The sequence below is a fragment of the Corylus avellana genome, chromosome 6 (assembly GCF_965113065.1).
Source record: "Corylus avellana chromosome 6, dhCorAvel1.hap1.2, whole genome shotgun sequence".
Lineage (NCBI taxonomy): Eukaryota > Viridiplantae > Streptophyta > Magnoliopsida > Fagales > Betulaceae > Corylus > Corylus avellana.
The window spans coordinates 26,653,108-26,666,431 of record NC_142495.1 but is presented as its reverse complement, the minus strand read 5'-3'; the positions used below and the strand labels follow the sequence as shown (position 1 = coordinate 26,666,431).

The 13,324-nt window shown below is 35.5% G+C and overlaps 1 protein-coding gene across 1 annotated transcript; it reads right to left on the bottom strand.

Annotated features, from left to right (window-relative positions):
- On the bottom strand, positions 1-12,527 carry LOC132186633 (structural maintenance of chromosomes protein). The gene is made up of 18 exons (XM_059600620.2): positions 12,153-12,527; positions 10,826-11,047; positions 10,027-10,122; positions 8,865-8,917; positions 8,423-8,519; positions 8,142-8,215; positions 6,613-6,730; positions 6,147-6,257; positions 4,859-4,935; positions 3,643-3,709; positions 3,049-3,114; positions 1,783-1,890; positions 1,513-1,643; positions 1,262-1,328; positions 1,073-1,140; positions 902-995; positions 645-715; positions 1-538 (listed from the first exon to the last, which is right to left on the bottom strand). The coding sequence occupies exons 1-18, from the start codon at positions 12,300-12,302 to the stop codon at positions 160-162; spliced, it is 2,049 nt and encodes a 682-aa protein (XP_059456603.2). The 5' UTR covers positions 12,303-12,527; the 3' UTR covers positions 1-159.
- Between the last annotated feature and the right edge of the window lie 797 nt (positions 12,528-13,324).

The window sequence follows — 13,324 nt, the reverse complement described above, 5'->3', positions numbered from 1 at the left end:
GAAGAATGAAAAAATTGAACTGCATATAATATTACAAACAAGTTACAAAGAGAAGCTTGAGATCTAAAACGCAGCTTCAAGGAGGTCAGAATGTAAATGACAAATTCACATCGTACTTACATGTGGATAAGTGATAACCATGTAGCCAGAGCTAATGGTTCATTTGCTGGTCGGTGAATCACCAGCTCTTAATTCTCTTTCGAGCTCATCAAACTCCCAGCCACCAATCTCCTCAGCAGAGTAGTCTGGACCAACCTTCCCGAACTCTGACTCCAATTTTGCCAGTTCTGCTTCGGCGTCTAGCACGTGCTCTGCCTTGTTTGCAGGTGACTTTGGCTGCTCATCTATCTCATCGGCTTTTAGTGTCTCGGTAACCGGAATTGGAGGAGATGGAGTGTTCTGTGGCTTCTCGCTAGATTGAGTTTCAGCCTTTGGGGTTGGAGTCTCCATTTCTAAACTTGGTCTCTCAATAAGCTCAAATTCTGCTCTTAACTTTTCAATGTCATCAAAAAGCTCCTTGATTTTCGGATCATCTTTCCTGGATCAAAAGAAGACAAGTAATCCATTTTGAGGAAAAGTGGTGACCTAAAAAAAAATCATAAAGCAACAAAAAAACAGGTGAGGTTATAGCCAGAATATCAAACCTGGAAATTTTCCCTTGCTGAGCATAAAACTGCTCCTTCATGTTATCCACTACACTGAAGGTGGTAATGATCTGAAACATGTAAAGAAAAAAATATCAAGATACACATATACTAGGTCTTATCATTTCTTCTCCTCATTGCATTCCTTCACGGAGAACCACAGGTGGAAAAAAGGGTAAATCTCTATACAGTTGAAGAGAATCTCTAAAGAAAGCTTTACTATTGTAAAAATGACTATAGATATAGGAGATCCGTACCTTGGCTTCATAATCCAAATATTCCTCCTCAAGATTTTTCCTTGGGTTTAATACTTTTGAATCCTCATTATCCAAAGTTGATGCGTTCTCTGACCTGTCTCATCAGGTAAAAAGAAATTAAAAACTGGTTTACCATAGGTCAGAACCATTTCAGTTAAACAAAAGACTTACCCCTCACTCAAAATCTTTAGGTTCTCCACAAATTTCCTAATACGGATGATAGAAGGCCCCAACTCTTTCTGCACAAGGGGTACATGGTGGGATAAGCACCAGGGGGTGGGGGAAGAGCTTACAACTTTATCCACAACTTTAGGTTCCATTGCAGGAACAAATCTTTAATAAAAAGAATATAATATATACCTTGTAATTAGAAAGGAGATGAATGGCCAACTTCACAAAATAATCCTCATGCCTCTCCAATTCATCACTTGGATATGCAAAGACGCAACACTAAGTTACAATGCACGACACATAAGAAAAGACTAGGGAGCAAAAGTCATAACATTTATCCTTTTCTCGGTTAGAGGATTTCAAAATATGTACCCCCAAAATGCTTAAAAGAAAAAATCACTGATGAGAACTACTCAAGAACACTCGATCAAGGTACATACTTGACCTGCTTCTCCTTAATTTCCGTATACGAGCATTGAAGAACCCAAGTATCTTCCAGAAAATTAATCCACGTAGTAAGAACATCTGCTTCCACCCTAGATGAGGCTATGGATTTGGAAAGCTCTTCTTCCTATCAACAATTTCGACAAGATATTTCAGGTATTTGAATGAGAAGAGGAGCCAGTAACCATGCACTAGACAATAAATATGATCAATATTAAATATATTTTTCAAAAATTGGAAAGACACTAGGAAAGAAGAATTCAAACCTTTGTTTTCAAGTGTGCAACAATCTGATTGTTAGCTTCCTCAAACTGGTCCCTCTCTTCTCTGGCATTGCGAAGACGTGCATTAGCAGCAGCCAAGGAGATATTAACCTACACCACATGCACCAGTGTTAAAATATTCAGTATCTATGAGGGGCAAGTCAAATGGCACACAAGAAGGTTTATTAAAAAACTTCGGGAAACTGGCACACAACTGTCAACTTCATTGAATCTAATATACTCAAGAGGACACGATTACAGAATCATGACTTTGACACAAGTTTTAGGCCTTAACAATGTCAGAGGTTTTTCCAACTACATCATTCCCATGGTTCAGTTGAAACCATCAAGTACACAAAATGCTATAAGCTATATCATAATAAAAAAAAATTGATATTTTAAGTACCTTTTAGCTAACCCCTATCCTTGTGGCATATAGAGATCAAAGAAAACAAATTCAAGTATAAACAAATCACTTGAAATAAACTAGGAAAAAAAAAGGGGCCCAATGGTACCCAACTAACAAGAGCAAAACGCAATGTTTGTAACCCGTAAGCACCATTGGAATAATTACCCCCACAATCAGGGTTACAAGGCAGATTATAGCCACTAATTCATGTGGATAATAGAATTAATTCTTTGACGCTTTTAGCCATTAATATTTTCTAAACAACTGGAATGCCACCTGCTATATGACATTCCGTTATTGGAAGGGTGAGTATTAATTGGAATGTGTACACAAGTTTCTCATAACAAAAGAGTTGGTATTTGTTATACAAAAAAAAAAAAAAAACCAAGCATATTAAAAATTTATGATCGTATGAAGAAGTACAGAAAAGGAGGTTAACAAGTAGACAGTTGAGGTGAAAAGAACCACTTTGAGAATTAATCTCCAAAGTGGCTCATGTGTAGCATCAGGAATCTAATGCCAGCTGAAAAGTAAGAGCCACAATGCATAGAATGCAAGATAGCCTCAAGGTTACTCATTGGAGTAAGAAATTCTGATATCAGTATGTGGCAAATGACATCAACTCTGAAAACATTATTCTCATACCCAAAAAAATTTTTGGTGGAGTAATATTCACTTAGGTAGCATCATCAGTGACATAAGTAGTCTTAAAATATTGGAACAGGTAAGGAAAGATGGAATTACGTGTGTGATACGAATCAAATGTGATAAGAAAGTGTCTCTTCATAATTGTAAATTTTAGTTTCAACATTAGAGAGAGAGAGAGAGAGAGAGAGAGAAGAAGACAGAAGAAGAGAAACCTTTTTCAATTCGGCTTCGAGATCGTCTCTCTGTCTTTCGAATTCTGCTATCTCAGCTGCTAATGTCTGGAAATAGATTGATGAAACAAAAGTTCAAAGTTTTTCTCCTGCAACAAATGGGAATAGCAAATACACAAACTACATGCTTGTAGCAAGTATGGCCTTTGTACCACATGTATACCAGAAAGGCTAGGAAGATTATCAACCACAAAGTAAGCTTTACTCCTGTTACTTTCAAATGAATCTTCATATTATCCCTAGTTTCTACATGTTCATGCAGTAGCATTAAGTGTGAAACATTTCAAAACCAAGTGACATCTAAACAAGTCCCATTAGAATTATATACAATTAAAAGATCGATGGCCCTTAGCAGACCTTGCTATAACTGTCCATAACTACCATATAAATCTACTATGGACACATAATTGAAAGTAAATGCAAAAATTCCAAGCCTTCTTCAGGAGGAAAAAAAAATCATGAGACCCAATTTTCACATTCCTACATAAAACTACAAGAAAATGGTGTCCTTTTCTTATCTACTAAAAGTTCACTGGTACATGACAAGAAAAATGGATTGCCGTGGAAGCATATTACCTTTTCTCTTTCACCAACTTCACTTGCTTTGGTCACACGAACTTTTAGTGCCTCCTCTTTTTGCAATCTGCCAATAAGAAAAGAGAGAATATTTCAAAAACTAACATCAAAAAGCAACAGTGGATTCAGTGTAAAGCACTTGCCATTCATTATATACAAGTGATCAACTACACATTAGTGATGTGTGATTGTAAAGAGGTTCCAGTTTGCATGGCATCCTGTTTCTTTCCTGGTATAGTTAGGATTTCATGGGAAATCCCACCATGATTCCAGTTTGATTTTATTTTCCTTTTTATTTCAAGAGGACCTAGTCCCACCAAGGTAGACTTTTAGTAATGTTTCTACAGGAGTTGCAACATGTTATTATTACTATATACTAGAAAACAGACAAAATAATTTCACTAAATCATTGGAAAAGGCTAGAGATTCAGACCCAAACAGTTAATACTCCATAGATATCCAAATTTTCAGGCAAATTAAGGGGAAACCATTCACTAGAAAACTCATATTTGGTTGTTCTTAAGGTTGCATTATATTTCCAATTGAAGTGGTTGGGCAATTCGTGCATCTTCAACACCAATCCACATAGTATGCCATAATTTGATTATTTCAATAGAGTTCCAATAATAAGAATCTTTTTTTTTTTTATGACGAGGAACCCCTTCAAGGCAGGGCCACTTCGTATACCCACCTAATAAGAATCAATAATTTTCAAATAGTTTAATCTCATATTCTACATTATTAAACTACTTCTACACAAAAATACTTTAAAAACTGCACATAAAGATAATATTTTTATGAACTAGTTGGGTTGTAGTTGACCAATTCCCAAATCAGCCTATAGCTAGTAATCCTATATTCCAAGACTAGAGGACAGACTAACAGAGATTAATGAGGTAAATTAGCATCATAATGGATAAATAGTGACAAGATACTCCAATTGTAAAGTAACTAGAGACAATGGAACAAGAGATTATCCTACCAAAACCCCTGGGGACTGACTTAATTTATTAACAATTACCAATGTAAGGAGCCAGGCACAACTCATCTCTTCGTAAGGGTTGTTGGAACCGTAAAAGGAAACACCATGCTTTTGGGTGCAGGTAATAACATGGAAGCCTTAGAAATCTTGGTAAACCAATAAACAGCTTCTAGCTCTAAAGTACAGTAACATTCATATAACCCAAAATGTTTAAGAAAGTAATTTGATTTATACCTATGATCTGAAATTCGTTTTTCAGCTTTTGCAGCAGAGCTAGAAAGAGATTCTGATAAGACCTTTAACTTATCAACCTGCCCATAGAAACAAGATAATAGTGGTGACAGTAGCACTGAGAGCCTTAACGGAAACTTGGCATTTGCTGATTGATACATGTAACAATAAAAGAGAAATGAATTAAGTGCACTCAGTTGAAACTATAAAAATGCCACTCAAAATACATAAACAATCTAATGATTCAGAGATCACCACAAAGAACAAGAAAGAAGGGAAAAAGCAAGTTACACAAATTAAAGCCAAGGAATTAGCACCCAAAAAAAAAAAAAACACATAAGATATGCTCTATTATGCTAGTCTTGAATTGGAGCCATCAGAAAAGATAAATCCAAGCAATGGTTTCTGGAGATGTAGATAGGTGTCACACCTTGATTTTGAATAAGTGTTGCACGTAAATATTTGCAAGTAACTAAGCTTATGTCAGATAAACGAAACCATGAGTGCAGAATTGATGAGTGTATATCACACTAATATTTAATAGAGAGATGACCTATGCCTGGAATAAGTCTGTGTGCTGTGGTTTTTGTCAGACTTCTCCCTTCAGCACTAACATCCAGACAGTGTGCTATGAGTTTGTCAGAGACTTTTCCCTTTCAGCAGTGGCATATTGTTTTTTCAGTTTTTTTTTTTTTTTTTTCTTTTAGCTAAGTGTCTCTTATATACTTCACGTGTACTTGAGTTGTACCTTTGCACTTTTTAATGAATATGTGATTACTTATTAAAAAAAAAGTGTTGAGCATTACTATCAGATAGTAAATCATTGGCCTTCATACTACTCGTGAAACATGCCCCTTATCATAGAATTCCTAGTTTCGTCCCCAAGGGGTAGCTCAATCGGCTGTGGACCACGCCTCCTGAAGCGGAGGTCACTAGTTCGAATTCCCCCTTTCCCTTCCCTTGTGTGGACATGTCAAAAAAAAAAAAAAAAAAAAAAGAATTCCTAGTTTCATCATCTTGTTCTACTTCATATGCTCCTACAGACGCATATGGACTAAAAAGTGTATAACCTAGTAAATTCACACCCTGTATATATAGATGTCTCCATATATAATTCTTGGGAATTGCAGCATGGCATCACAGGGGAATAATGCCAAAATAGAGACTCATATACACTCCCATAAATCGTAACCCAAACTGTACCCATACAACTGAAGCAAGATACCAACAAGATGAGCTATGCTTTAGAAATGTAACCAAGCAATGACCCAACAGAGAGAGAGAACCATACCTTCTGAGCATGAACCTCTTGGGTGTCTCCATTGTTTAGAAATTTCTTTTTCAGTAAAAGTCCTTCCAATCTGGAACAAACTCGAATTTGCGCAAGTGCTTCTTTCAAAGCCTGCCACAAACATGGGACAACCAAACATGTGCAAGTGTTAGTAGAAAATTTATTTGCTTTCCAGAAAAACTATTAATATCAGCATCAAGAAAGAAAGAGAGAACTGGGTCCAGAATACACTTTATGCACAGAATATTTGAATCCGCATGATATATTACTTTCACATAGGGTAATGAAATTTAAACAAAAAAAATTAAGTTAAAAATAAGACTAAAAGAATTAGAAATCAAGAAGGAACAAATGTAAGTATGTCATGCCTTTGCAACTATTTGATTGTCTGCTTTTAAATAAAATCATCACAGTCGTGTTAATTTTCTATTCAGTTGTATTTGCCGATTCACAAAAACCAATCTACCTCTATTGTTGCTAAAGTTGTTTCTTCCGATGCTTTTTCAAGGCCTTCATCTGAAGGCTTCTGGGAAGCTGCAATTTCATCAAGCTTTCTCTTGAGACCAATGGCTTCGGCATCCATTCTGTAAATTAAATAAAAGAGTTAAGAACAACGTGTTAATTTTCTTCTTGTTTTCTTTTTCTTTTTCAATTATGTAATTCATTAAAAGAGCACCAAGGGGGGTGCAACCCAAGAGACATGAGCCCCCAATATGCTACCAGAGACCCAAGACTTGAAAAGAACAATTCTGATGAGTGGAAAAAGAATAACTATTGCAACAGCAGCAAAAATCTTGAAAGGAAATCAGATTTTGCTGGGGAAGAGGCAAAACAGTTTCTGCAACTGAGCTGTTCTGCCCTCATATAGGCTTCATGGCATACACACAGGTGCCATTTCCGGGGTCCACCTTCTTATTTTAGACTTTTCAGAATTCAACTTAAAATCATCTTCATCCCTGAATTTCGAAGCACCAAATGCCCTTCGATAAAGTGGAAGGAAATCAAAGACCTTAACTCTCTTGCAAACAGGCAATGAAACAAGATCCAATGCAATTATTCACCAGCATTCTTGGCATATATGACACAAGTAAACCATAAGCTTATACATAGAGAAAAGCCACGTTGATTGGTGCATGAGTAACAACCAAATTTCTTGTTACGAGTGTAGAGCCAAGCAAAAGAATCCCTTTGTCATTCCGCTCACCTTAGCCCCCAGTACGAGCTTGAGAAAAAGGCCTAATATGGAAGTCATTTCCAAATCCTGCACAGTATTAAAAAGTGTAGGATAACAAGGCAATCCTACTAGACTACCCTAAATAACTGTCATCTTCTTTTTCTTGCTATGCAAGGTTCATACCTGAAACCTTTCCCAACCACCCCCAGTTCACCACACCTTTCTACCACCAAAACAAGGACCAAGTGCATGCTTAACTAGCAGCAGGTGGCACTAAGGACAGACAGTGCTTTATACTTCTACTTGACATATAATTGACAAGTTCCCTTAAGCCAGGCAGATGTCTGTCAACATGCATGCAAGCAGGACTTATAGAAAGCATTACCATGACTACGACATATCCAGGTTTATAGAAATTGACATGGGAAGATCTTATACTTCGAATCCCGTGTGGGTATCTTTGTTACTTAATAACTATAGAATGTGAACTATAATCAAGAAAAAGAGCTAATCACTGTAAAATCAATGATTTAAGGGTAAAAAACTTGATTGCTAAAACAAAAGGTAAAGAACTTGGTTAAATATGAAAATCAATATTTCTCTGAATGAAATGAAATAATACATTGCAAGCCGAATAATGAAAATATCATCACTACCAATGAGACCCATGAGTAAACACAGGAATGAGGTGAAATTTTGAACAATCATTTCAACACAGCAAGCATAACTAACATCTGCAACTCATAAATGCCCAGGTTGACTCCTCGAAGCCAAATGAACTTGGAAGGATAAATACTATCAGATTCTTATTTCTTACGCACCTTCCAAGATCAGCATTAAGTTTCAATCCCGTAATGGCACCTTGTGCAAATTGAAGCAATTCCTCCCGCTTCACCTGAATGCAAAGTACACTCGTGAACAATCTGTAAATTTTTGCTAAAAAGCACAAGGAGAAAAAGAAATCTCATGGAAACAGCCATCTAGATATTCCTTTTAAGTTATGTAAACAATAGGTTTGGGTTTAGAGGGGCTCCCCATATAAAGCAATTAAAATTAAAAGGGTGGTTTCTTCTAATTTGCATGTTTGTTGCTATGTCTTTACCAGTACTTCATCTTCATAGCTTGAAAAAGCTTTTGCCAGATCCTGTATACTGCTCACTATTGCATTATGAACTTCTTTTCCTCCAGTAAGACACAGCCTACAGGTGATAATATTATAGAAAATATTCAGATCTGATTCAGGGTGAACACAAGTAAAGAATACTAACAACCTATTTTACATTTACCTCTAAAGACCAGAATAAACCCCCACAAAGCAGACAAATTGGAAGATAAAACAAAAACATCCCATCATCATCTTAAAATCTAATTGATCAAAGATTCTACAACACCAAGAGGATAAAAGTTTTGCATCATTTACAAAAAAGAAAGAAAGAAAGAAAGAAAAAAAAAGTTATTTTTATTCCAGTATATATTAATTAAATGTAAGCACTTCCAGTTCCCAATCCATCATTTGGTACAGCAGCAATAGTGAGAGGACACACCCAAACATCTCCAGAAGCAGAGAAACTTCCTCCTCAATTGGTGCTTCAAGAATCTGCGGTATAGAAAAGCATTAACTTACGGTTAACCTCTATGTTCAGCAACTACCAAACACAAAAGATTCTTTTAGAATCATGTTGATATGAAAGGTCAAGTGAGCATTGTCCATCAAGTTTAAAATAATAATAATAATAATAATAAACTTTCATATAGGCTTGTGAAAAATGACAAATACTGTGCATGGGACCAGGGTTTTACTCTGCAGGGATGGGTCCGAAGGGCCCTACATTGGAGAGGTTCCCCGACATTAAAAAAAAAAAAAAGAAAAAATGACATACTATGTAATGAATCCTGATACCTAAGCAAAAAGTTACTTTAATTCAATATATAGTCAGACAATAAAAAATCCTGAAAGTATCAAACTATGTTAGGACAATGTGAAGATCCAATTAAATCAATATTTTAATGTTTTGAGTGGGCAATCGGCAATGTCAATTTTTTAGTGAATTTTTTAACTCCGCAGATAATAGCACCATCATGCACTGATTGTCCTCCATGAACATGACCAGACTTCATCAAATTTCCATATGCACATATGAAGTGCCAACTTAGCCAAACACTTGAGCTATTTAGTAAACATCTAATTCTTGACTGCCAAGCATAAGACATAACCGGCATCCTAGCTGCATTATAAAATTTTCCACCAACTTGCTAGATATACCATAATCACAGAACATTTAAAGACAAATCACCAGCTCATCTAACAAAAAATATTAGCATAGAAATGTCCTTGTAAATTTATCTAATCATTTTTAAGTAAAGCCTAAAATGGAATATAGCCTAGGATATTGGAGGCTTCCGAAATTCATAATCCAAATCTACTTACAGATCGATGATTACTCTGTGTATTTCTATAATTTGATGTATGCAGTTTAATGAACCAAAAATTTTAGGTCCTGGTTTTTTACTTTGGCCCTTCAAAACATTTTACTACAGTCTGGCCCCCCTAAAATTAACTTTCTAGTTCCATCCCTGTATATAGTATATGCATGATACTGAAGTTTTTGATAAGTATATACAAGATACTGAAGTTACTACTATCCACTAATCTTAAATACATTTCAAAATAAATCTATATAAATGACTAAAGTTAGTTTGATGTACCATGGACAGTGTTATGCCCTCCAAAGCCTGACTTTTAAGAAAAACGTCACGGAAACTCATTGGATCACCCCCAACATCAGAGTCATAATACAGAACCTATAAGAGAAGATTTGAAAAAAAAAAATTAGATACAATCAGCTTAAACAAAATAACACCCATCACATTCAGATTACCAACTGCTACACACACATAATTACAGTCCAACTTGCAATATAGCATTCATGCAGTGAGCCTTTAAGACTTGGACAATGTGCAATAACATGATACGAAGTGATCATCTGCCTAAGAAAACCAATGAACATGAGGATTTACTTAAACTACTATGCAAATAAATGGTAATCTGTTAAAATAAACAATTGATTGCAACCGAATTTCTGAATCGGTGAATCTATTAAAGGTTTTAATTTTATGAATAAAACTAAAAAACACTAACAGTAATTGGTAATGGCCGCCTATTTTAAAGCGGGAAAGTTGCTTCCCTTTAATTAAAAGCTTCCACTACCTATTTTCAACACATTGTATCTTTAGACAACTGCTTTTGTGTTCTCCTTTGGTGATTAGTTATCATTATTTTCTTATTCTTTTTACCCCTCCTAGTTAGGTGGCTTCTCTTGTATACTTTCTATGTACCTAAGAGCGTCTTACGCTTTTAAAGGTATTTCGATTACTTATAATATATATATACACACACACACTAGGCCCAATTATGAAGAAAAGAGAAACTGGAACTGCTTATAATATTATTAAAATACTAGCATTTTAAGATTCCAAAAGGAGAGAAGAAAAAAGGTTTACCCACCATAGATGGTCTTTTTGGGCTATCCTTTCCTTCATCTGAACCAAGATATTGCTCAAGGGTCTTTTCTTTATCTTCAAGGGTAGCTCCAGATAATTTTTCAATCTCTTTAAGCACAACCAACCATCTTCTCAGTAACTGAACTCTTTCAGTGCCCCTACAAGAAACAGCAGCTTCTTCCAATCTCTTAATGGTCTGCTTAACACTCCTAAAATTCCGGGCCCCCTGCATATGCATGCAACTTAACAAATTCAGATACATTGTACAAACAAGAAAACAAATGATGTTTTTATTTGTTGTTTGTGCCAAATAATCATCACAAAATGAGAAGTATAGCCATTAACTTCAAAAACCACATATGTGGATTTAAATACGGTTCATTTGGATGGAAATATTTACAGAGAAGGATTTTGTTTTTCCGGGTTTAAATTAAATGGCTTGAATGAAATATTAAAAGTAAAAATTCATTTGTATCGAAGAAACTAATTGAAATATTTAAGCCTTACTAATTCGAGGATTTGAAATGATTAAGTGTAAGATGTTATTTCAAAATCACAACACAAATTCTTTTTGCTGGAGTAAAATCCATCACGTGCTCTTATTCCTCCCTCCCGAGCAACTTATACCAGCAATTCTCATCAAATCTCTTGATTTTAATCCCCAAACGCAAAAGCAAACATTATGTATAGCAAAGCTTCTCCCTATCTCTCCCTTTACTTAATATAGGATCACATTAAATTCCCAAGTGAATCACATATAACCTTAAACACTTTCTATTGAATTACAATGAACCTGAAAACAACAATCGTGCTTTCACATGGTTAATGCTATTCATTAACTTCCTAATCATGTTTGTTGTGGTGTATATGAAGGGAAAAAAATGAAAAAAGTATTGAAGATCGTGAAAGGACGTTGGAAGAGATTAAGGCTTTATTTTTCCACACGGTATCTATGGACAGTTGCTTCTGTTTTTTTCTTTTAGAGATTAGTTATCATGAGTTCTTTGTTCTCTTTGCTCCTTCTAACTAGATTTTTTTAACGTATACTTGGAGCGCCTTACGCACACATGATGAATTTAAACTAACAGAATTTCAATTTTTTTTTTAAAAAAAAAAAAATGCAATAAAAAAGCAATTCCAGCTAATGTTAGCATAAAGTACGTAACTATAAAGCACGCGATAGAGATTATTGTACCATATCTGACAGCAGAAGAGTAACATACAAACGGTAATCCGAACTAACATCCTCAAAAGTCCAAATACAAGCTATAGCGAAAGAAAAAAAAATGCAATAAAAGCAAAAGCAATAGAGAAATGTTAAGGAACTATACAATGCGATCCTGAAGGAGTTTGGCGCCTTCAGAGACGGCTTGGCCGGCATGGTGGACGACGGTATCGGCGTAGTTCTTGACGGTGCGGGTGAGGTTGTTCTTGTTCCCCACCTCCACGGCCTTGCTCACCGCAGATCTCAGCCACGACATTTTCCAAAGCGTCTAGGAAAATCACCGACAGATTGGAAATTCTCAAAGAAGAAAGGAGAAGAAGACGAAGAGTGTGATGAAGTGAGAGAGAAAGATAAAGATCGAGTATGAAAGGTGTTCTGGGAGGGTTTAGAAGGGGAAATTGGGAAGTGTGAGATAGTTTTTGGACGATTTGGGATGATAGAGGGGAAGCGGTCAGCGAGCGAGTCAAGCGTGGAATGGGCGAGTTTGGGTGCTGAAGCGGCGTCGTTTTTATGGTCTTGTCTCTTGTGAATGGCCGGGTGGGTTTAACTCGGGCCAAAATTGCCCAACTGCCTAACTACCAGTCCACTTAAATAACCTAGAGTTTTCTATTTCAGCTCTTTCCGATATTTGAATTCACTTTTTTAAATTCTTCAAATAATTAAATTATTAAAAATTTAATCATATCATCATTTATTATCTTTTTAATTGGCAAAATTAACTTTCATAGAGAGGGAAGTGGAGAGATCCCGACAAACTTCTTAATAAAGTTAATAGTTAATACAATGCCAAATAAACACAAGGATTAAATAAATACGTAATTGGTTTGTTCTTCATCAGAAAAAACTACATGAATTTTAAAAAGTGACAAAACTAATACACTTATTTTTCCAATTTATCAATTTGATACTTTTTTTCATTTACTATTTAAAATCTTAACGGAATTTTGTGTATAAAAAACCACATAAGACCAATAAAATGTTGTCATGTCCAGGGGCAAATCACCCATAGGCTCAGGGCAGTAGTCATCCAAAATTATAAAAATTCCTCTAAATGTTATGTTCTTTTATGAGAAAGGCCTTCCAAAATTAATTTTTACCCCAAAAAAAGTCTTCTTTTAAAAAAATAAATAAATAAAATTTGTCCCTACCTAAACCTCAGCTAGTTTGGGCCGGCACTTTTCATTCTTCAATCAGTAATCAAATTATTGCAACAAGAAAACAATTGCTGCAATCAACCAGATGTAGTAGTTTGATTATTGGGATGCACTTAAATGGTGA

Excerpts from the sequence above, each read along its gene's own strand:
- LOC132186633 (XM_059600620.2), bottom strand. The coding sequence starts at position 12,302 with ATGTCGTGGCTGAGATCTGCGGTGAGCAAGGCCGTGGAGGTGGGGAAC. Across the intron at positions 6,258-6,612 it reads CAACTTTAGCAACAATAGAG|GCTTTGAAAGAAGCACTTGC; the intron begins GTAGATTGGTTT and ends TGTTTGTGGCAG. Across the intron at positions 1,644-1,782 it reads TTGCACACTTGAAAACAAAG|GAAGAAGAGCTTTCCAAATC; the intron begins GTTTGAATTCTT and ends AATTGTTGATAG.